The 23849-nt window shown below is 47.2% G+C and overlaps 1 protein-coding gene across 1 annotated transcript; it reads left to right on the top strand.

Moving 5' to 3' along the window:
- Positions 1–1670: 1670 nt before the first annotated feature.
- Positions 1671–7578, top strand: LOC144134609 (uncharacterized). Its single transcript, XM_077667489.1, has 2 exons — positions 1671–1886; positions 7019–7578. Exons 1-2 carry the CDS (start codon positions 1851–1853, stop codon positions 7556–7558), a joined length of 576 nt encoding a protein of 191 aa, XP_077523615.1. The 5' UTR covers positions 1671–1850; the 3' UTR covers positions 7559–7578.
- The last annotated feature ends 16271 nt before the right edge of the window (positions 7579–23849 follow it).

Here is a 23849-nt window from a genome sequence, read left to right as displayed (position 1 = left end):
CTGACGATCATGATAATGGTGATGGTGCACTTAATCGTCTGTTAAACACAGCTGGGAAGACTCAATGGTATGATGTTCCCAAAACGAAAAACTTTGAAGCACGCTGATGTACAAACAAGTGTTGAAGACCAGCTAGACCAGATTCCAGAGGTAGAATCAAGTTCTCTCGGCGCGTAGGTTCCCATTGCGAGCGCCACACAAAAGTATCAAAAATTTTATACATTGCTAGCACTTCTCCCTTGAACAGTGCAACACCTGCATGATACAGATATGCTTCGAAACCAAGAAGATATTGCAAACTTGCGCTCGTGAAAATAGAGACAGCTCTCTACCCATCCATGCCTGGGTGTGTCGCCTTACTAACGAGAACTGAGAATCCCAGTGCGGCCCACTATTAGGCTACTGATGCAAGGGAACCATAAGATATTGTAAATGTTCGGAGTCTCACTTGATGCCGCGAAAATAGGTTTGTTTTGTAACCCTGTGACCTACCCAGAACCCGTTTGGTTTATCAAGATTAAGAGACGCATACGAAGTATCATAAAACTTCTCTGTTACATGCGAAACATCTAGTACACTCTTTTTATTACAACAAAAAACGGCTGGCAACGTCATCAGCATGGGCCAAAATCTTCATATCACATTGTGATAGCAAGAAGCCATGAATTGCTGTGTCCTTGATGACACTACGACATAGGGGCTCAAGATATAAAGCGAATAATAAACGCGATTGCGGGCGGGTTCAGGCTTGCTATGGAGGCACGAAGTGAAGGCGTTGTGGTGCGTACGATGGCTAAGTTTGTTGGGGATGCGTACTGGTGTTTCAATACAAAGACCTGCTAAAAATTCGCCGACGTGATCCGAGGGTCACGCGTGTGTGTAATGTGACAACAAGCACTTGCATAAAAAGATTCTTACGTTCAAACGCGAATGCCTCCGCATTTCTCCAATGGCGGAGACTGTAGTGCACCCAAGTTTTACAGCAATATCTGTTAGACACCCGTCTCTGGGTTCCGCGTCGTAGTCGCCGTCATCGGCGTCGACGTAACCGATGGGTGAACCTGAGTCGCATAAGCCCATGGGTGGCTCTGTAACAGCCGCCTGCCAGTTCAGGGGTGCATAACTTGACCACTAAAACAGTCGTCACGTGACCAAAAGCCTAAACAGCTATCGCTGAATCTCTTGTTACACAGTCGTAACCGCCATGTGAGTTTTTTTCAGCTATCTGAAACCTATCGTTTGAAGGATCAACACGGTGATCGGCCTATCCGTGACGCGGATTCCTTGCGCTCAATGCACGGAGTTGTCGCGGTAAATACGCATTGCGTTAACATTGACGTTTTAGTGGAGCTTGTCGTGTCAGCCTTAAAAAGGACAGAGAGCATGGGGCTCGACACGAAGGCAACAGCAATTGGTGAGAGGGCGGGCGGAGGCTGCTCGGCGCGGTCTGCACTTCCCGGTACCTAGTTCTTTCATGCTTAGCGGGCGCGCACGCTTTTTCTTTATGGTAGAGTTCTGAGAGGATTTCTTTGAAGAGCTTCGCCTCCCTCGCGGTTGTTTTCTTTTGGCGCCGCATGAGATATTAAGCGGGTGGAACGAAAAATGCTAGAAAAAGCTCAAGTGGTACGTAAGCGGCAAAGAGCTTCTGGTTATAACCCGTTTACCATGGAGTACGCGCAGCCTGCGTCAGGCTGTTTGAACAAGCCAGGGGACAAGGACGGCTTGGGAGGGAACAGCGCTAGTGCGCGGGTGTGTTCGCATATCCGCTCAAGTCAGCGCGCCAGCCGCCCCAGAAGGCGGTTCATCCGTGTCTGCTGAGAAGACGCTGCATCAGACACGTACGCCGCGCAATGGCGCGAAGCACGAACACTACGCTGACACCTATGGTAAGTTACGCTTTTAGAATTATGATGGCAGTTTCGAAAAGATTGTGCGGCACGTGTCGATAATTCAATCTTGACAGTAGACATTGACAGGGGGCAGTCGAGGTTCGAAATTAGCGCTCGTGTTTTAACTGCCGACTATATGTCCGTGTCCCCTATACCGCAATTATTTTGGAAGCTGGTGAACTTCTCCTTAATACGCAGTCTTAGGAACTTTACGAGCCCAACTTGCCTTACGAACTATTCCTAATGCGAAAAATGCTTGCCTTAAGTCGGACAACCAATGAGTGTTCGTGCTTCTGCCATACAAGGCGGGGGAGATTTTGAGAATATCGGCGTCTTTCACGTGCAATGCAAGTGACGAGCTACAACGGACTGAATTGCCAACAGTTTTGCTTTATGGCCGTTTGGCGGCTGCATTTTTTATATTTTTTGTTTAGCATCTTCATGCCAGCGGCACGTTCACAAATTATTTTCTATGTGCGGCATTCGCCTTTTTTAACCGCGCACTGAAGCTCGGTGCCTCAGAGTAAACCAGTGGTATTAAAAGCAGAGATTCTGGCTGCACTTGTCCCTTCTTTAGTGTTCTGAACTCCGTCCAGTCACGCACCCCGCCTATGTGCCTACGACTGAAAAGTAAGACAAAACACCACATGGCATTTCATGGCCAGGGTTGTAGATAAAGAGTGCGGCGACTGATGGAAAAAATGCACAAATAAACATACACTCGCCAAAATTTCTGAAATAGGGAAACAACGTTTTGGGGCCCGTACGGTTCTCTTGATCTCATATAGCGCCGCATGGAACGACAGCGGCTTATTTTTAGGTTCACAGACTGCCTGATTCTTGTCATGACTACAGCTTCATACTCAGCGCGAAAAGCAATATAGCCCAGAGTTCGACGGAGTACCCTCTGGCGAGGATGGAATATTGCAGAAATAAACATACATGCGCGAACATTTCTGAAAAGAAAGGAATCAGGACGTTTGGGGGTCCGTACGGCTCCCTTGATCTCATCGAGCGCCGCAGGCACCGACGGGGGCTTATGTCCGCTCCTCACCAGACGCTATTCCGTCGAACTCTGGATTATATTGCTCAAACATGTATGCTGGAAATATAAATGTATACGAGCGGTGCATGTTGTTGGGCGAGTCGGTCGTACATTGTTGAGTAAAGGTACAGCGCAAAATAATACAAACATGGACGAGAAGGGTACAAGGACGTCCTTGTACCCTTGTACCCGTCCTTGTACCCTTCTCGTCCATGTTTTTATTACTTTGCGCGGTACCTTTACTCAACATAAATGTATACTGCAGCTAAAGATAGGAGCGAAGGAAAGCATCAGAGAAGACCAAGGAAAGAGTCATATCAATTTAAAACAAACACGTCTAAAACAACCTAATTACTATAAATAGTTTCATAGCAACAAATGCATGAGAAATTGAACGGTTGCTTTCGTTTGACGGTCTGGAAAATTGTAATAATTAAAACTGTTAGTAAGAGCGAACAAATGAATTTTTAGCCAGGCAGATGGTGGTGCGCGGTGACTCTGCACAATGACGGCAGTACGCTTCTTGAAGGATTGACCTGAAGCTGACAATGGTACAGATTCAACACCTCTAATATTCTGCCTAACTTTCTAGCAGGTTCTAAAGTTTTGATGCTATTTTCTGCAATTAGTTCTTTTGCAGAATCAAAACGGTGGTGGCCATTATTTACACAACAAAATTCAAGCATAAATTTTCTCTGTATTTAATGCTTTTATTAGAAGAAGGATAAAAAAACGCCCCAGGGATATTCGAAACGCCTGATTAGTGTGTTCTTAGTGGGCAGTTTAACGACGGGAGGGAAAGTCTTAAGTCTGTGTCTTACAAAACTTAGCTTTCGTCGCGCTAATACACGACGTGGATGAACCCGCTTAGGCGACCAGTGACTTTAATCGACATATGCTAAATCGTTTCATGTATCCGGCAGTGGTTTTCAGCGTAGTGATATGAAGAGGAGTTTTTCCAAAGTTTCAGTGGAAATATTTTGTTTTTGATGTTTCAAAAGCCTCAGCGATTCATTGATCGCACCGTCTTGAAGCAATACCAAGAATAGCGTAAACTAATTGATGTGCTCTGGTGCAGTGTACATCCTTGAAGAGCCTGTCGCGTAATCGAAATAAGTGCATATGAGCCTTTTCATCAGTACAGGTGGTTAGACTAATAATAACTGTTAAAAAAAGCAAAGGCCCAAGAGCATTTCCTTCCAGGACATAAGAATTGATGGCATGCAAGTCGAAATAATGATACTCTAATCCGACGAACTGTTGACGCATGCGCAAGGGGAATGATATGCAATGGGATTACTCTGCGAGAAATTTTAATCTTGTGCAGTTTTAGAACTTCACCAGAATGTAAGGCACTACTCAATGCCTGACTGAAATCAAGAAGAATTACAATATTTACACCAGAAGTTATCAAGAATTGAAGAAACGCAGTGATGCGAGAATTTTTGGTGCTTGGCAGTTTAGGCGCATTTGGAAAAATTTGGATTAACTGTGGCAGAATTTTGTCCCTCTCTAACCTACCACGGTGGCTTGTGGCTGTGGCATTCCACTGCTGATTACAAGGTAACGGATTCGATACTGGTGGCCGGCGGTGTAATTTAGATGGAGGCGAAATAGAAGAACGACCGTGTGTCACGTGATGTCAGCACTATGGCCCCTCTGCCAGCTCATATGTAGCCTGGTTGCTTTAAGACTTTCAACTCCACACAAGAACATAATGCCGATCTGGGAATTGAGACTCACAAGTACATATAATGAGTTCATTCCGTTCGATGGGGTGCGAGTCAGTTAGAATGAGGGTAGTTTGTTAACTGTGAACGACCGTCTTCTTCAGCACGGAGGGATATGTGCTAGCTTGCAGTGACCGGATAGAACTCCACTTGAAAATTAAAAACGATATACTAGAATCAGCAACCACACAAGCCATTGAGCGCAAAGACGAAAAAAAAGCGTGTCGAGTTTTATCAATGCTGAGATTAAAACTAAAGTGATAGGCGTGCGATAGCAAGCCAGAAGTAGGTGCTCAACAATTATTACATGCAACGCCTCAGTTGTATGGAACATCATTGCAGCTGATCTTAAGCAGAGCCAACCACTAACAACATAACCAGATTTGTCGAACGAATGCATTGAAGACGGGGGCCACTGGTGACGCCCGTGGTCCCTCTGGAGGAGATGTAGATATTGAGAGACACTTTCAGTGGCGAATTAATGCCAACATATCAACTGGCAGGGGTTTCTTAAAGGAGCACATTGATTCTCATAAATTATAGATTTATAATTTTTGATTGATTTTTTCAGTCAGCCTTGGGTATGCATGCACCATCGCATGCGATGTACTTCGACAGTGTTGTACTTCACACAGCAATTCTGCAAGAAAATATGGGGAAACAATTGGCCAAGAATAGCAACCAGCACCTAAGTCAACATCAACGCCAACAGAATAGTTGATTACACGTTCAATTGAAGAACTACAAAAAGCGTACCCTAAACCTGCCGCTCACCTGTCGCACGAGATGGTTGTATGGGTAGGAAAAGCGCACTGAGAGCAAGTGGATCCAATTATTGTTGTTAGAAAAGATTGATTGCCTGGCTCCTTCGGGCTAAGCTGACGTTTGTCCGCCGGTAAAACACGCATTTATGCCTGAAAACAATGGGATTAAAAAATCTCGCCACTGGCGGCTGCCTTAATGAAAAGAACGGGTTTCAATCTTTTCGAACGTAATCGCCTCTAGGACCCGTGCCAAAAATCGCTGTAGACGGATGCATTTTATTTGCGACATCACCTGGCGGTATTTCTTTTTTTGTCTTTTTCTAGCTTACAATAGCTCCGGCTCTCTTCAGAATAACCTCTTTATCATTAAAAAGCAGTACCCTGTCAATACGGGTCAGTTTCTACTTGCCCTCAGTGTCCCTGCCGAAAAGTGGCACATGAGCTATTATGAACGCCGTAGTCCAGGACTCCTGATTTGTTTCCACCGAATAGGTTTCTCGAAGTTCCACTGACACCGCTTCCATGGAAACGCGGCCGCCGCGTTCTGCATTCGACCCCGCGTACTAAGTGGGGGAAGGGTGGGGGGTGGAGCAAAGAACTTCGATAAAAGACTTTGAACTAAGAATGTCCGCCCACGCATAAGTTTTGCTGGGGATACCTCGCAACCTGAATAAATAAACATGGGGCTTTCAATAGGCTTTACAATTTACAATTTTGCGTCTCAATAGGCTTTACAAAGTAAGATAATTTCTGGTGCAAAGAGACTGCAATTAAACAGTGCGTAGTTAGGGCAGGTAGTGACCACTGATCCGGATCATAAGGGGGTAATGACTAGAAGAATAAGATTGGGATTGAGCGCATATGGCACGTTCTCTCAGATAATCAAAGGCAGTCTACCAATATCCCTCAAGAGAAGAGTGTACAACAGCTGTATCTTTCCGGTACTCACCTACGGGTAGCAAAGTGGAGGCTACGAAAAGGGCTCAGCTTAAGTTTAAAGACAGCGCAATGAGCTATGGAAAAGAAATTATAGCTTAAAAGTTAAGTGACCAGAAGCGGCCAGTGTGGGTGAGGGAACAAACATGGCTTAATGACATCCTAGTCGAAATCAACTGGAAGGAATGGGCTTGTACAAGGCATGTGATGCGAAGGCAAGATAGCCGCTGGTTCTTAAGGGTAACGGAGTGCATTCCACGGGAAGGCGGGCTTAGCAGGGGGCGGCCGAATGTTAGGTAGGCGGATGAGATAAAGAATTTTGCAGGCATAGGGTGGCCGTAGCTGCCAAAGGACAGGGTTAATCTTAGAGACATGGGAGAGGCGTTTGCCCTGCAGTGGGCGTAGTCACGCTGATGATAATGGTGATGGTAATGTGCATTCACTGTCCCATCCTCTATGATAATGATGAGTTCGTGGTTGCCCTGCCTTGTGTCTTGATGTGCGTTTTTCTTTTATCGTGTCTCTACGAAGCACATTTGAGTTCATATTTATAGTGATCGTCTCGCAACTTGTTCCTGCAATTCGGAGACATGACATCTCTTCTAGGTGTTGGCTGAGAAGCTTGTTCAGAGCATTGTCTTTGGTCTTTTTCAGTTGTCCCTGCTCACCCTCATTCTTGCGGTAACTCTTGCTACTGCTGGCTACGGCTTTGGAAACCCATTTACTGGTATTAAGGGTTCGTATGGAGGCGCTGGAGGATACACCAACCCAGGCTGGTCTGGCGGCTTTGCTGATTACAGCGGCTACGGATACGGCAGCGACGGATACGTTACTCAGGGATGGTATGGAGGAAGCGGAGGGTACGGGAATCCTGGCTGGTACGGTGGTAGCTCTGGATACATGACTCCTGGCTGGTACGGTGGCAGTGGTGGATACGCTACTCCTGGGTGGCATGGTGGTAGCTCTGGATACATGACTCCCGGCTGGTACGGTGGCAGCTCTGGATACGTGACTCCTGGCTGGTATGTTGGCAGCGGAGGGTTAAAGACACCTGGATGGAATGGTGGCAGCGGATATATGACTCCTGGCTGGTATGGTGGCAGTAGCGGGTATCTCAGCGCAGGATGGGATGGTGGCTATGGAAGTGGTGCCAGTTCGGTCGGCTACGGATATGGTCTTAAGCACATGAAATAAATAATTGATATAGAGATGCATTTGATTAATTTTTATTTGTTTGCATTTCACATTGCCCTTTCATTCGTAGCGGCAATTTACACTAAAATGTCCGGCAGCAAGGGAAAAGTGTTAGTTTTTCTTGGAAGCGGCAGCTATGTTTTTGTGCGAAAACCAAATGGAAATAAATATACACTGCGGAATATTGTTTCCTGCACAGATTCTTCTCATCAGTTTTGGCAGGCATCTCTGGCGATGTAATGCTGAAAAGATTCCCCAGCCAGTTGAGTGTTTCAGACTACCTGCGTGCGTTTCTAGAAAGCATCTCTGTTTCAGAATTGTACAACATATCTGCTACAAGCGTTGGCATAATTGAAGGCCACAGTTTGCATACTCACTGACACGAGCAAAACGTAGGTACTTGCTCAAGGTCAGGTTTGGGACAAAGGAAAGAGAAGTAAGCACGAAATCGCAAACTCGTTATTAGCGCACGGATTTGACGTGCAAGCAGACAGGCAGAAAAACGCAGCCCGTGTGCTCGCGCGAACAAAACCGAAGGTAGTGCGGTGACCTTAGGTCCAAATATAGCCAAGCACAACCACGCACACAGGTTCATTCTTTTCAGTCCGCAGAAGCCATGATCAGGGAAGAACCTGCAAATCGCTTTCACTCCATCCCCCCCCCCCCCCCCCCAGATATCGTTCAACAAATGGAGCCTAGCACACTTGCTGGAACAGCGCCTTATTCAGTCAAGAACTGCGTACCTCCACTGCTTTTATTCAAACATATAGAATTCTTAAAGTAAGGGAAATATGGGATACATTGCATATACTTGTTACCTCAAGCCGAAAGGACGAAAGACTAGAAGACGGGACGGGCGCTAGCTTCCAACCGTAGGTTGATTCTGAGTAGCGACTTTTTCATGCAAAATAGAAATATGCGCACTTTGATAAGAAGAAGAATCGCACGACGCTGCCAAATATCGGTATCTCGCACTCCTGTAGTGAGAAAGGGGCGCTAAAGCAGGTGGCGCCAGTCTTGCGAATGAAAAATTCTAATATCTCTCTGTGAGTTTGATTCTTGTATACGAGGACAGCTTCACTTTCTTCTTATTTTGCTTTACAGTTAAGTTCCTTGCGGTGCAAGCTCTACTCAGAAGATAGCCTCACATGTTTCAACCAAGGCTCGCGCTCGGTGAGGCGCTCATTTAAAGAACATTCTATCCAGCGGCAGGGGAAAACTACAGTCTATTGACTGTACATGTTTCGCATGCCACAAACGGAGACGGAAGGTTGAATTTACAGGCATTATTATTCTGCCTCCCAGACACACTCTGTCTCTTTCCCAGACACACTGAACAGCTTGGTATTTTGTGACAAGCTTTCTCTCTGCCGAAAAGACAAGACAAACGCATATATGCGTCCATCCTTTCTGAGACGATGAGGCGTGCAATGGAGGTCCAGAATCGCTGAGCATTTTTTCGGCCCAGTCACCTACGAGTATTTATTCTCTTCAAGCTTAATAAGAGATTGCATGGTCCTGAAGGGAATACATGCGTGAAGCAGTGGTGTGAACTGCTTCTGTGCCGTTAAGTAGACAACAGAGTCTTTATTAGCTGCATTAAAACTGCGAGTGATCGAATTGTATAAATGCGCATTGAGGGAAACCAGCTCAAGGATCTTTGAAATCCGCATTTTTGATGTTAGAACTTTACTTCATCATTTCAAACAGTGCAGATCATGCATGATCGTAGCACGAGAAGCACAGTAAAACACGCAACAAGAAATTACAAGCATTTACAGGTAAAAATATCAAGGAAAAAGTAATAAAATAAAAACAAAAGCACACTGCTGAACAAAACCTTTAAATACTGTACTAATATTCGATGTAGACGCCTTTAATACGCTAAACAAAATGTTGCTTAGTGCAATATGGTTAATTAGTTGCCTAATTGTTGAGCTCTGTCATGTGCATATTGTCCACTTTGCTGTGAAATCTCCCTGCACAACAGCACCTTTCTATGTCTCAAATATTTTGAAATAAAGGTCTGTAAAAATAAATGCCATCGTTATACGTCTACGAGTATAACGTGACCTTTTTTTATAATTATGAGCGGTGCTTTCTAAGAATTTTGGTTTTCCCGTCCTTCATTTTTTCCGAGGATGGAATGCAAGTAGGGGATAAAAGATTGTTATAGTTGTGATTTTCAAGGGTCACTATTCCCGAAATGCTTTGCAAGGGTAGTCTTCAATGCCGTTATCAATCATTGGTGCCCATTAGTTTCACGCGACTTAAAAGGTAAGGCAGTGAAGCAGCATGATAATGATCTCCTTGCCCAGCGGTTTTGAGGAGATGTTACAACTGCCGATTTTGGTGAGCGCGGACGGCCTTTAACCCATGTAGGAGCGAGGCCCCGAACGGGGGATTAAACGGCCCAGGGTTGGTGTTTCGATTGGCCAGGGGCTTACCACCTTCGTAGTTGCTAGTACAAGCACTGAATCGAAGTATCTGCGTAAATGTTTCAGGGATGGCACTTCTGTCGTCAATATCCCTCTATATTCTGTGAGTTTGTGCTGACTTTAGGATCTTGATCCCTAGGCAGCTGCAAAAACTTGATGCAGAGGGAGGTAAGTTATGGGCACACAGGGGCCCAGGTAGAGGCCCCTCTGTAGGCCACACAACTTGACGACTGCATGGAGAACGTTGCTTTTTGGTAATGTTTCGCCAATGCCTTGCAACACTCACGAGGCTTGAGGGGCAACCTGTTCTCGTGGTAACAGTAGCTACGGTGCATAAGTTAATATGGCTTCGCGTGTGGGCTGTGGTTATGCTAGAGCTATGGCCGTTGCTCCTACGTGTCAAGACCGTCTGTTTGGATTGAGGCTTGTTGAGATTCCCGTTGAAGCTGACTAGGAAATGTGATTTGGGAGCAGCCAAAATGTGGGAACAGTTAAAAGGATGAGATATTTTTGAGGGGAGGGTATAGTTACCGGGAGATAGGAAAAAATGGAGGCAGATCTACGTACTTAAGGCCAAATGCGAATTAGGTACGCTAGATCTTCCATAATGCGATACAGCGCGAATAAAGACGGGGACGAAGCGAGACAAGACACCACAGCGCTGACTTGAACTGAATTTTATTGCGGAAAGGGGATATTTATACAGGAAATGGAAGGGAACGCATGATGCCGCTACTGCTGGAATTGATACGCGGGATAAGATATTTAAAGGCGAAAAGAAGAGGCTGCAAGCGCACAAGGGGACTGCTAATAACAAACAACAACGCAGTGCAAGTCAATGATGAACGATAAGACAAGGCACCGGCATTTTGCAACAAAAACACAAAAACAAGAGCCAAAGGGCCTTAAACCGCAGTACAAGGCGAGGAATGAAACTAGGGAGCAAAAAGCAGGGCACTAACAATTTGCTAGGGGAAAAGAAAGCCAAAAAAAGGCAATAAAAGATCTAAAACCGTGCGAGAGAGACTTTAAAATTGCAGGGCCAAAAGGGGCAAATAAGAGGCTGCTCATGACATGGCGGCAAACACACCTGAAAACTACTAAGAGCCAAACAGTTCTAAAATCGCTGAAAATCAAAACCGAATGAAGAAATCACCTAGATGACATCTGGCTCAAATAATCTACTTCTCGTTTCGTCAGGGCGATCGAGGGAGAGCTGACACAGTCCTCTCCTAGTTTCAAGATGTGCAATGCCTCCATGATTTCGCGAGTGCTTTGATGGGCATTTTTATCTAGAACAGTGCAATCTTGAAACAACGGCTTGCAAGGGCGAGACGGACACTTCAAGCTATGCACTCCCAGGTTCCTCTTTGCTGTGTTGCTGACGTCATTAGAGTGCTCCATCAGTCGCTCATTAATGCACCGACCAGTTTGGCCTATGTAAGCCCTGCCACAACTCAAAGGAATTTTATACACGACACCGACTTTGCAGGATACAAACGGTGAACGGTGTTTGACCGGGCAGGCTGGTTTACGCCCTGCAGGGGCGTTTACTCTGTGCCAGACCTTGGAGAGCTTGTCAGGAGCCGAAAACACCACTCTAACATCAGCCCGCTGGCCTATTCTCTTCAACCGGTGAGACACCGCGTGCAGGTAAGGAATCACAACAACCTTCGGCTCCTGACAAGCTCTCCAAGCTCTGCCACAGAGTAAACGCCCCTGCAGAGCGTAAACCAGCCTGCCCGGTCAAACACCGTTCACCGTTTGTATCCTGCAAAGTCGGTGTCGTGTATAAAATTCCTTTGAGTTGTGGCAGGGCTTACATAGGCCAAACTGGTCGGTGCCTTAATGAGCGACTGATGGAGCACTCTAATGACGTCAGCAACACAGCAAAAAGGAACCTGGGAGTGCATTGCTTGAAGTGTCCGTCTCGCCCTTGCAAGCCGTTGTTTCAAGATTGCACTGTTCTAGATAAAAATGCCCATCAAAGCACTCGCGAGATCATGGAGGCATTGCACATCTTGAAACTAGGAGAGGACTGTGTCAGCTCTCCCTCGATCGCCCTGACGAAACGAGAAGTAGATTATTTGAGCCAGATGTCATCTAGGTGATTTCTTCGTTTGGTTTTGATTTTCAGCGATTTTAGAACCGTTTGGCTCCTAGAAGTTTTCAGGTGTGTTTGCCGCCATGTCATGAGCAGCCTCTTATTTGCCCCCTTTGGCCCTGCATTTTTAAAGTCTCTCTCGCACGGTTTCAGATCTTTTATTGCCCTTTTTCTGGCTTTCTTTTTCCCTAGCAAATTGTTAGTGCCCTGCTTTTTGCTCCCTAGTTTCATTCCTCGCCTTGTACTGCGGTTTAAGGCCCTTTGGCTCTTGTTTTTGTGTTTTTGTTGCAAAATGCCGGTGCCTTGTCTTATCGTTCATCATTGACTTGCACTGCGTTGTTGTTTGTTATTAGCAACCCTTGTGCGCTGTTGCAGCCTCTTCTTTTCGCCTTTAAATATCTTATCCCGCGTATCAATTCCAGCAGTAGCGGCATCATGCGTTCCCTTCCATTTCCTGTATAAATATCCCCTTTCCGCAATAAAAATTCAGTTGAAGTCAGCTCTGTGGTGTCCTGTCTCGCTTCGTCCCCGTCTTTATTCGCGCTGTATCGCATTATGGAAAAATACCAACTAGCCCGATCTGCCACTCTTGCTAGATCTTCGGTTTTCAGTGGTTACGGCGTTCGGATGGAAGTTGTTTGGACAGCCGTAACAGGTCAGTGCCCATAATTGCGGAAGCGATCGATCGGAATCGATGCACGCATGGTACTCCTCGCACCGCTCCTAGTACAGCGGTTAAGCGATGCGCCACTGCAAGTCGATGGCAGGTGCTGTCATCTGTGGGGCTTGTGTGACCCACGTGCGCTTCCTGGGAAATCACTCGCGACCAATTATTTTTTGAACTGTCGCCTGCTACAGTGGTCATGGTAAGTTTCCTCACAATAACAGGTTTACAGCTGTATACATAAACTCACTTGGGCAGGTTCTCACAATCCATTTGAAGGTGGCAGGTTACCACCATCCAGTGCGCACGTGGGTAGCTTTCACAAAGCAGGCTTGAGGCAAATGCACAGCGGCTAATTGTGGGGACGAATTACAACAAGTGCTACCACAATAAAAGAGAGGAGGAGGAGGAGGAGGAGGAGGAGGAGGAGGAGGAGGAGGAGGAATAAATATTTTATTGAAATAGCAGACTGAGGTTCTTGCGGGTGAAGCCCCTATTCCAGGGCCCCACTGGCTGTAGCGGCTCGTTCGGCTTGGTCCAACGTTGCCTGCTGGCTTCCCAGGTCCTGCCGGGCGAGTCGCGCCTCCCACGACCTTTCAAGTTCGTTGCGTGTAACGAGGGGTGAGTCTCCCTCTGCTGGTCCTTGTTTGCAATGCGATGTGATGTGCTTGAGGGTAGGTGTCGCCGCACCAAGAACAGCAGTCATCGTATTGGGACGGGTGTATTTTGCTGAGTGTGTGTATGTTGGGATATGTGTTGGTTTGTAGGCGTCTCCAGTCCCTGGATTGCAAGCGTGTGAGTTCAGGGTGAGGTGGCGCCATTGTATGCCTGGCGCGTCTTTGGCTGTCGAGGATATCTTGCGGTAGCGTAGGTATGAGGTATACTTCCCGGGTCGATGTGTCCGCGGCTCGGAAAATTAGTATTCGAGCCAGGCGGTCCGCCTGTTTGTTTCTCTGTACACCTTCGTGAGCGGGGCACTAAGTGATGATGTGATCTTCTCGAACGTTGGTTCCTAGTATGCCTAGGACGCTCTGAGGGAGGAAGCCCTTAAAAAACAGTCGGCAAGCTTCTTGCAAATCCGTGAGAACACGTGCATATTCCTCTTGCCCTCTGCCGCTCGTATGGCTAGTGATAGGGATGCCGCTTCTGCCACGACCGTGCTCTTGGTGCGGATCGTGGCCGACGGGATTGCATGGTTCTCTCTAGTGACGACCGCAGCAAATGCTCTCAGCCTCAATGGGTAGGGAATTGCGTCTGTGTAGTGAGTGTTTGGGAAGTTGAGTAAATGTTCGGGTGTCATCGCTCTCGCTCGCCTGCGGCCGGCGTTAAGCAGGACTATGTTCTTGGGTATGGGGTCCACGTGTATGCGTTCCCTGTTTTGTCTGGGTATTTGGTGCGTCTCCTCCCCGCAGAATTGGGGTGCCAGGGTGTAGTGAAGTCTTTGTAGTAAAGCGCCACCTTGGGTTGTCGAGTTGAGTCTCTCTGCGCGATCAAGACGGCCGCGGCGTGTTCATCGTATGTATTGTAAATACCCAGACTCCGCAGACGCTCTGTGCCAGTGCAGTCAGGGAGGCTCACTGCAGCTTTTTAGGCATTGCGTATGAGCATGTTGGCCTGCTCTGCTTCACATCTGCGTGAAAGCTGTTATGGCAGAGCGTGCTTAATGCGGCTGATGACGAAGGCTTATATTAGTCTCCTAGTGTCGTCTGTCGTCCTCTTTCATGCGTCCTTACTGCGGGAGATTCTTCTTATGAGTCTCGATACACTCCTGGCCGTGTGTTTGAGTTTGTTTAGCGTTGACGATACGCTGCCCGTCTCCTGAATTAGCATGCCAAGCACCCTGAGCTCCTGCACTTCTTTGACCTGGCTTCCGTTTATCTCCAGATTTAGGAGGGGGGAGCGCGTCTGCTGGGTGGTTTTAAGACTAATTTGTATAAATTTCGATTTTCTTGTGCGCATCTCATGCCTGCCCCCCTCGCGTGTTCGTAAATTGTATTGATCGCTCTTTGTAGTGTGTCTTGTCTGTGCCCGTAGGACCCCTTGGTAACCCAAAGGGTGACGTCGTCCGCGTATATGGCTACTCCAAGCTCTGGGTCTTCTTCCAACCCTAGAGCCAATTTCATTATCCCTATGTTGAAACGCAGTGGGGAAAGTATAGAAGCCTGTGGAGTGCCCTTGTTGGCCATGTGAATCTTGTCCGATCTTAGGTGGCCCAGCCCTATGGACGACGTTCTGTCTTTGAGAAAACTGTGCACCTAACTGTATATCCTCTCCCCACAGCCTACCTCTTGTAGGCCGGTGAGTATCGCGCCATGTGATATGTTATCAAAGGCCTTCTGCAGGTCCAAGGTAAGCAGGATTATGTTCATGCTTCTGGGTTGTGGGTTGAGGACCTCGTCCCGAAGAAGGCAAACGACGTCTTGCGTGGAAACACCATGTCGGGAACCGTACATCGAATTTGGTAGGAGCTCGTTATCCTAAAAGTATCTCCCAATCCGTGTTTGGATGACTTTTTCGAAAAGTTTGCCAAGACAGGAGGTTAACGAGATTTATCGGAGGTTCTGTAGCGAATTTGGTTTCCCCGGCTTAGGTATTAAATGATATCAGCCTCTTTCCATTCAGGTAGTATGGACCTTCCTACCTTCCAAACCGTGTCGTTGAAGAGCTGCTTTAGTTTCTCTAAAACCTCGGTGCCCAGGTTTCTAACTATGAAGTTTGTGATACGATCCGGACTGAGCGCCGTGTTCCTCTTGAAAGACAGCGCTGCAGCGTATACTTCTGCAAACGATATCGGTTCTTCAAGGGTGGCGTTAGCCGGTCACGTATAACTTTGTGTGGTGGTTGGGGTCACCCTTTCTCCCACGTACGTGTTTTGGAGCTCCTCGTCTTAGGCTGCGTAGTTGTTGGCTATGCGCCTTAGGGCGAGCGTCGTTTCTATCCGCGTGGTTGCAGGGGTGAGCATACTGCGAAGGTTTGCCCACGTTTTCTTCGTGCTTAGAGTGCCGCGGAGAGAGTAGCAGCAATTCCTTCAGTTCGTAGCGCGCAGCTCTTGCGAGTCTGCATTGGCTGCCTCCGTGCGTTGTGCTACACGTTTTCTAAGCTTTCGGTTTTGCCGTTGTTTCTTCCATTTTTTGGCAAGGCTTCTTGTTGCTTCCCAAAGGTGTCTCATATGGTTGTCGACCACTGGGTTTTCCTGTGTAGTTTGAAACTGCCTGGTGGCTTGTTACGCTGCGTCCCATGAATACCCCGTGAAATCTCGTATCATGTGGAAGTTCGGGACCTCAGTTTGGCATTCCCTAAGTTTATTCCAGTCTGTCAGACGTGCCGTGCCGATCGGATGTCTTATTTTTGCTGTTTGAATGGAGACACTGAGAATGTAATGGTCACTCCCCAATGTCTCGTCATGTTAGTCCAAGTGATTCCTCGTTCATCGCTTACGAAAGTGAGGTCGGGGGCCGTATCTCTTGACACGCTATTTCCCAGTTCGGTGGACGAGTCAGGCTGCGTGACAAGGATCAGATCGTGAGTCTGAGCTGCCTTCAGTTGGCTGGTACCTTCGGCCGTGCCCCTTATGTAACCCCACTCCGTGTGCCAGTGTGCCAGGCGTTCAAATCCCCTAGCAATACTACTCTATCACCTTGTTTCGCGGTGTTCATGATGTGCAAGATAATTAGTGTGAAGTCCGCCTTGTGGTCTGGTGGCGAGCTGCATACATTTGCTACGATGTTCTTCGGGCGACCTCGCTTTACCGGCCTGACCGTGGCTATTTGATGAGGTATTTGAATGCCCGGTATAGTTTCGACGCTCACCTAGAGATCCTTCCGAGCTGGTATTGCCATCCCCTTGTGATCGGCGTTTTTGTGGAGTGTATCCTTTTATTGAGCGTTTCGAAGTTTGCCTGCTTCTTGCACGCATATAAGATCTGGTGCAATTGCCGCTGCTTCCACGAATTGCGTTAGTGCAGCTTCTTTGTTGTGCAGAGAAAGACAGCTCCACTGCCACAACTCGAGATTCTCTTGACAGCGTGTGTTTTGTTTAGCCATCATAGAGGCTCTCAAAATTTGTCTCCGTGTCAGTCGTTAACACGATCTTGGGATCGCGGCCTCCTTGGCTTGGGTTCCCACGTTTCCGTGTTTTTTTTACCCCTTTTGATGGAGTCGTTGACATATTTCTTGAGATTTCCTATCTGCGCAATGAGAAGTTCTAGCTGGGTTTCTATGTTGCTTAGCTGTCCCTCCCCGTGTTGCGCCGCGGGGGTAGCGTATTGTGTCGCGTCCGTTTGCATTTGTGTTGGTTGGTTTTGTGTGTTCTGGCTTTGGGTCGTAGTTGGTAGATGTTGTTTAAGTGCTGCGAGTTCGGCCTGTAGTTCAGCAAGACGGGACTTAAGTTGCATATTTTCTGCGATTATTCGCTGATATTTCTCACTTTGCATTATTGGGGTGGTCTGGGAACCGCGACCCTTGACCAGCTTACCTGCGTGTTCGTAGGTGGCGTCGACTTCTGTCCCGCCGATGCCGTGGCGGTTCGAGTGGGCAGCTGCGTTCAACCGTCGTGATGTTTCGGACTGTTGTTTGTCGGTGAAAGCATGGAACTTGAGCTCCATCTCTGTGAGGCGTAGGCGGTGTCTTGGAGCGCGCTCGGACTCTTCTTCGATCTTTGGGTGATGGAGTCCTGTATCGGCTTGGCGATCGCGACTTCGCTTGGTTACAAAGTTTCGATTCCTCTTTCTCAGGTGTAAACCAGCGGATCGCCCTACCCTTTGGGCTGGGCGAGCGCCTTCTTGGTTGCCTGGCGGGTTTTCTCGGCTGTCTCAGTCGCTATGTGCAGCAGCGGTAACCAACCTGTAGCGTGTTCCCCCCCTCCCCCCCCCCCCCCTTCGCACGACGCACACTTTGGCGCAAACATATGTCCGCCAAGCGGGTCCCTCGTACCACATATGCGGCAGACGCTAGTGTCCGGATGGGGGCACACATCTGTACGATGCCTCTTGCTGTGGCAGGTCTTGCACACCTGCACTTTTGCTCTATACTAGTGGCAGGCTTGTTCTCCCCCGCATTAATACACAAAGCGCGGGAGAGTCGGCCCACGGAAGGTGATCGCTGCACTCTTCTTTTCCCCCACCATGCGTGCATGTATTATTTCCACCCCTTGCGTTCTCGCCCGCAAGTTGGCCATTAGTATTTCAGTTGGTATGCTGCCTGGTATCCAGTGCACAACTCCCCTGATGTCTTCTTCGCCAGTCGCCGCGTACACGTTTAAGGCATGTTTACGACCATGTTGTGATAGCGTAGTTATGTGACGAATTCACTCTGCCACTTCTTGTTCCGAGGTTGAAAAGATAACTATGTTTGATCCCAGCTTTATCCGTAACAGAGAGTGCTCACCTGTTACGGTGTGTTTGCAGGCGGATGAGACTGCCGCAGCTATCTCCGGGGTGGTGATTGTTCGTAATGGTAGGTCCTGGTGGGGTCGAATCACTGCTGTGAAGTCGTCTTTCGGAAACGGCGGGTATTTGATCCCCTTCCTTTTCCTTCGGGTTCGCAGCGGGTTTTATTCCGATTTTCGTTCTTCGGGTCTTCTTAATCCCTGTTTCTTCTCTTTCGCTTGTTGTTTTCTTTGTCGCAAAGTGAGGACGGTGTGGGAGTCGTCCTCGGTGGTAGTTCTTTCAATTGTTCCAGTGTGAGTTGTCGTTGGCTTGATGCCGTCGGTCTTGCTCGTCGAAGGTCCGGCAAGGTCCATTTCCTCTTCCGCCGCAGCAGAGGAACGCCCGTCGGCGTTCTTTGTGTCGAGCGCAGACGCCTGGGCCATCGTCAGCGTCTGCGTTGCCAGCATCGCCTCCTACCTCTCGTTAGGCTTGGCACGGCTGCCACGTAGTGGAGGGCTTCTTCTGACGTGGCAGTGTAAGTAACGGCTTCCGGGTCACAAAACTGGTGTCCACGGATTCCGGGTGACTTCACAAGTCAAATGGAGTTGATATTTTCTGGATGTTTAAGGCGCAACACACCATAAAACACGGAACTGCCCATGCGGCACATGCGAAACACAGCGAAAGCGAGCGCGCCACGCCCCCGTTCGCCTTGCTTGCAAAGCCTCTCCGACAGAGCGCAAGATAACACGTCAGTTCACTATCGTGACCGGAAGTGGACTCCCGCACTAAAAGAGAGAAGTAGGGTTGTGATGGGATGCATAGATGAAGGATTAGTGCTACGGTTGGTCTTTTATTTTATATGATCAGTAGCTGTAATCAATAAAACTTGTTGTTGGGCTAATTGGTAACACATACTTTGAGTAAAAAGGTAGCGCAAAAAAGACCACAGAATGAAGACTGCACAGACACGAACGCTACTAACAAATGGTTTGATTTTCCGGAACACTTGGCAATATATAGGCGTAACATAGCATGCGCACACCACACTAGGGCGGCGCCGGCCTTCTTGACAGAAAAAAGAAATCTCAACTCGTATCTCCAATCGCAGATATAACAGGTAACAAATGTATCAGCTGCGAAAAGAGCGCCAAGAACCAATCGACATTGAAGAAAAACACGTTTATGAATGTTTTTCTTTTGTTCGATGTCTGTCGGTTCTTGAAGCTTTTTTCGCAGCTGATACACTTGTTACCTGTTATTACTGCGATTGTAAATATGAAATCAGATTTCTCTTTTTTGTCAAGAAGGCCGGTGCCACCCTACTGTCGTGTGCGCATGCTATGTGTTACATTGTTAATTGCTCCGGAAAATAAACCCAGTTTTTAGTAGCGTTCGCGTTTTTGTTGTCTTCCTTCTGCGGTCGTCCTTTTTACGCTACCTTTTTATTCAAAGGCGTTATACCGGTTTGTAGCGATAGCTACATCACAGTAGCATTTCGAGCCTTAAGCGTGGTGGAGCGCCACCCTGTCGTTGCGCCGCCACTCTGCCACGTCTTTGGTCACGTGGTGCAGAGCAGCTGCCGGCGCCGTGGCTGATGAAGTGGTTCGTCACGTGGTTGGTCACGTGACCAAGTTCCACTCAAGCAGCTGTAGCTATCACATCACTCCAGGTGTAGCCAGAGCTAAACCACCGCCAATTTTTTGTTTTCCTGACTGATATTTTGTACGATATTTTAATATTTTGTCATTTCAGACTATGGACTAATACAACTGGGAAATTGTTTGTGAGGCCCTTCCTTTCTTTCTGTGTGAGTGAAGGATTTTGAAAGAAACGATCAATTTTTTTTTTGAAGCCACAGTTAGATGTTTTGTGGTCTAGTTTGCTGACCCTTTAAAAGTAAAATGGAAAGCTGCCATCCCTTGTTAATCCCTGGCTGGTGCATAAGGGAATGGGAAAACTGGGCGGTATCTGGCCATTGTGCCCGATTTTTTGTTTGCTTTTTGTGTTGTCACATTCGTTGTGCGATTGGTTTACCGATTTAAAGAGCGTTAGCAGGTGTAGTTGTCTTTTGATGAATAGATAAATGCTTTAGTGGCAGGAATCTACATCACTTTTCAGTATTGAGGTCTTAAGATTTTCAAGCAGTTCGTCAGCTAATTCATTGGCTTTTCTTCCGGTGTGCACTTTTGCCGAATCATAGTTAACTTTGTATCTACTTTGAATGAATTTCACTCTAATGGTATTGTAATTTATCTCAGGATTTATGCTTGTTGTGTTCTGCATACCTCTAAGGCATGAGAGACTATCAGTTCATAGGCAGTAATTGAATGTGTCTGCTGTTGTTTGAATGCATTGATTGCTTTATTAGTGCCGTTGCTTCTGTGTCGAAGTTTGAGCTCTACTACGCAAATTAAATATTTGTGAGTGATTCTGACCCGTTTTTTGTTAGGACGACAGACACGGCGCCGCATCAAGTTTCAGTTTGCGAACCGTCAGAATCAGGGTGTCGAAGGAGAAAACAGAATGGTTGCGGAACGCGAATTTCCCTAAAGAGTGTCCGCTTTATTTTTAAACTTCTCATCTGTTTTTCAATGCAGTCGTAAGATGTTAGCATATTTTCTTGCATCCCGCGCGCTTGGGGCTATGGACTGTGTGTACAGGATGGTAATTTTCTCTAGCACAAGGTCTTCACAATGCCTTGTTTTCTAATCCAGTCGTCAGAGGTTAGCATATTTCCATACTTCCCGCGCGCTTGTGGCCGTGGACTGTGTATACAGCACTGTAAGTTTCTCTAGCACAACTTATTCACATTGCCTTTCGCATCGGTAAAATGTTTAGGGGAATCCCCCAAGGTGGAGTAGATTTGTAATAAGGGAGTAATTACTCATTTGCATCCACCCAAGCGCAGCCATACGTGCAGCCATTCTTTAACTACGAAGTTTCTGAGAGAGCTGTATAGTTTCTCTTTGTAGCTGTATCGCTGCGCTTGGGTGCATGCAAATGAGTAATTACTCCTTTATCACAAATTTACTCCCCATTGAGGATTCCCCTGAACAACTGACCAACACTGTTCTTTCTTCGAGTTATTGATCAATTCGCTCTCGCCCTATCATAAGCTTGCCGTCCCGGTTAGCTCAGTTGGTAGAGCGACTGCTGCGGTGAAGTGATAGTCCCGGGTTCGAACCACGGACGAGGACGAATTTTTCTTTAACTGCGAAGTTTCTGAGAAAGCTGTATAGCTTTCCTTTGTAGCCGTATGGCTGTGCTTGGGTGGATGCAAATGAGTAATTACTCCCTTATTACAAATCTACTCTACATTGGGGGATTCCCCTAAACATTTGGATGAATACGAATGCATTTGAAAACAGATGAGAAAAAAGTTTCAAAATAAAGCGGGCACTCTGTCGAGAAATTCGCTTTCCGCTACCATTATGTTTTCGTAGGTGAAAAAACGTTACTGAATTCTTTAAGTTTTTACCAGCTGATTAAGCATGACAGTTGTGGAGTCCACTCTTTCGGCCAGTATATAGGTGGTATCATTAAATACAGCCTGCGAAGGAGGGTCACTGCCCCTCTTGAAGCAATGCCACTGCAGTGCTGACATAGCGCGATCGTGGTTCAATGCGGACGTGTTCTCTGTTTGGACATAGCATGGCCGCCCTTCTTGATACTTCCCAGAAAAAGTAAAAACGAAAGAGCGGATAACTTTCGGTGCAGTGTATTTGTAAGTAGTGGTAATCATGGACCAGTTGGTTGATTCATTAAAAGACAACCAGCGCAATAAAGGCGCAGTCGAAAATAAAAGCGCTGTACGAATACTAAAAAGGATGCTACGGTATTGTTTAGACAAGGCATGGCATGGTATGATAACGTATGGTATGGTTTGGTATGATAAGGTACGGTATGGTATGGTGTGGTGCGATATAATATGGTATGGTATTATCACGTAGTGGTAGCGGCCGTCCAAGGAGAGCAGAAGAGGGCGAAAAGTTCTAAATGAAACTCTTTATTGGGGCTGACCTGCGCCCACAGTGACTCGGCGGTGGCGAAAGCAACAAGCGTGGTCGGCGGTCGTCAAACAGAATGGGCGCCTCTCTTGGCCCTGCTCAATTTTAAGCTAATAACGAACTTCTGAGATACGGCGTGCAAAGTTACCATGACAGTCAGGAATAACAACGTAGAATCGGCTCCACCCGAATGCGATCAATCGAGATAAAACTTGTTGCGTCTTCCATCACAAACAAAACGATTAAAACGCGCGCCGGCAGCTTCGAATAATGAAGTAAAAAGTAGTACAAAGGTCCGCGGCAATATGGTACGTGGACTTAAAGGTTTCAGAGGGGCACCTGTGCTGTCAGTGCCGCAATAGTGCGCGACTCGAAGTTAAGTAGGCGAAATGGCATACCATATCTGCCAAAAGTAATCACGCAACATGGTTTCCATGTAATCCGTATAGTGGACTCCTTGCGGCGCCATAAATATCAAATGGCATAGAAGGATGAGGAGAAGGGTTCTCCTTACTATTCACCCATTGCGTTGAACCTAGTTGATCGCCTTAAATATTCCCGAAGCGATGTCTATGCCTCGCATTCCCCCAACTTGCATTATTAACAAAACCAGCTGCGGTGGCTTAGTGGATACGCAACTCGGCTACTGGGCTAGAGGACCAGGGTTTAATCGTGGCTGAGGCAGCCGCAGTTCGATGGAGGCGAAACACAACTGGCGATCGTGTGTTGTGCGACGTCAGCACAGGCTACAAAACCTCGGCCGGTCCAGATTAATCCAGGTATCTACACTGCGGCGTCTCTGAATGTCGATATTTGTCAGTTCGGGCATTAAATCCCATAATATACATATTTTTATTTAATTGAGAACATTATATTGTCGATGTCAGGACTAAATAAAAGTACATTGGGGGGAATCTTCAATTTCGCATCACATTACATGACCATAGAGACAGTACTGCAGCGTATGCTAACCGCCAGCCCGCTTTTTTTTAACGCATCCCAAAAGCACCCATAAATGTTAAAATGCATCCCTATACGAATCTTATCCGGCTTAATAGCGAACACTACCTAACCACGTCGGACCCTGACAAAGCTGGCGAGTACTTCACCACTAACAACGAATCTTTTCGGAGCCGTGTTGTTCGATTCATCATCTCAGGCTACTCGCGCTTTAGTAACGCCACAGATTGAAAGAAACGTACTGGATGGAAAAGTTATCATAGCGTCGTAATTGTGCTCGTTTCATGCTTTTCAATCAACTTATCACCATCTATCAACACTTCAAGACGCCTAGCACATCATTCGAGCGGAGGGAGGTACAGCTATCTGGCAACACCTTGGCAGGACAAGAAGCGCTCGTCCAGCAAGTTCGTCGTGCAGCCATGGTTAGTGGACTCCTGGAATGAGGAAGCTACCCTCTCGACCTCGAGGTCACTAATTCTTTGGTTTAAATAAATGTTTATCTTCCCTTGCTTGCTTGCTCATCCAATGACGTCCTTCCAAGACATCAAGAGACTTGAACTTCAACTTAGCGACTTTGCACAAACTCTAATCCGGTGCCGCCGCGGTGGCTCAGTGGTTATGGCGTGGGTTCAATCCCGGTCGTGGCGGTCGCATTTCGATGGAGTTGTAATGCTAGAGGCTCATGTACTGTGCGTTATCAGTGCATGTTAAAGAACCCCGGGTGGTCGAAGTTCCCGCAGCCCCTGA

Source organism: Amblyomma americanum, chromosome 5 (genome assembly GCF_052857255.1).
Source record: "Amblyomma americanum isolate KBUSLIRL-KWMA chromosome 5, ASM5285725v1, whole genome shotgun sequence".
Lineage (NCBI taxonomy): Eukaryota > Metazoa > Arthropoda > Arachnida > Ixodida > Ixodidae > Amblyomma > Amblyomma americanum.
This window is presented reverse-complemented; position numbering and strand designations above follow the sequence as displayed.

Excerpts from the sequence above, each read along its gene's own strand:
- LOC144134609 (XM_077667489.1), top strand. The coding sequence starts at position 1,851 with ATGGCGCGAAGCACGAACACTACGCTGACACCTATG. Across the intron at positions 1,887-7,018 it reads ACACTACGCTGACACCTATG|TTGTCCCTGCTCACCCTCAT; the intron begins GTAAGTTACGCT and ends GGTCTTTTTCAG.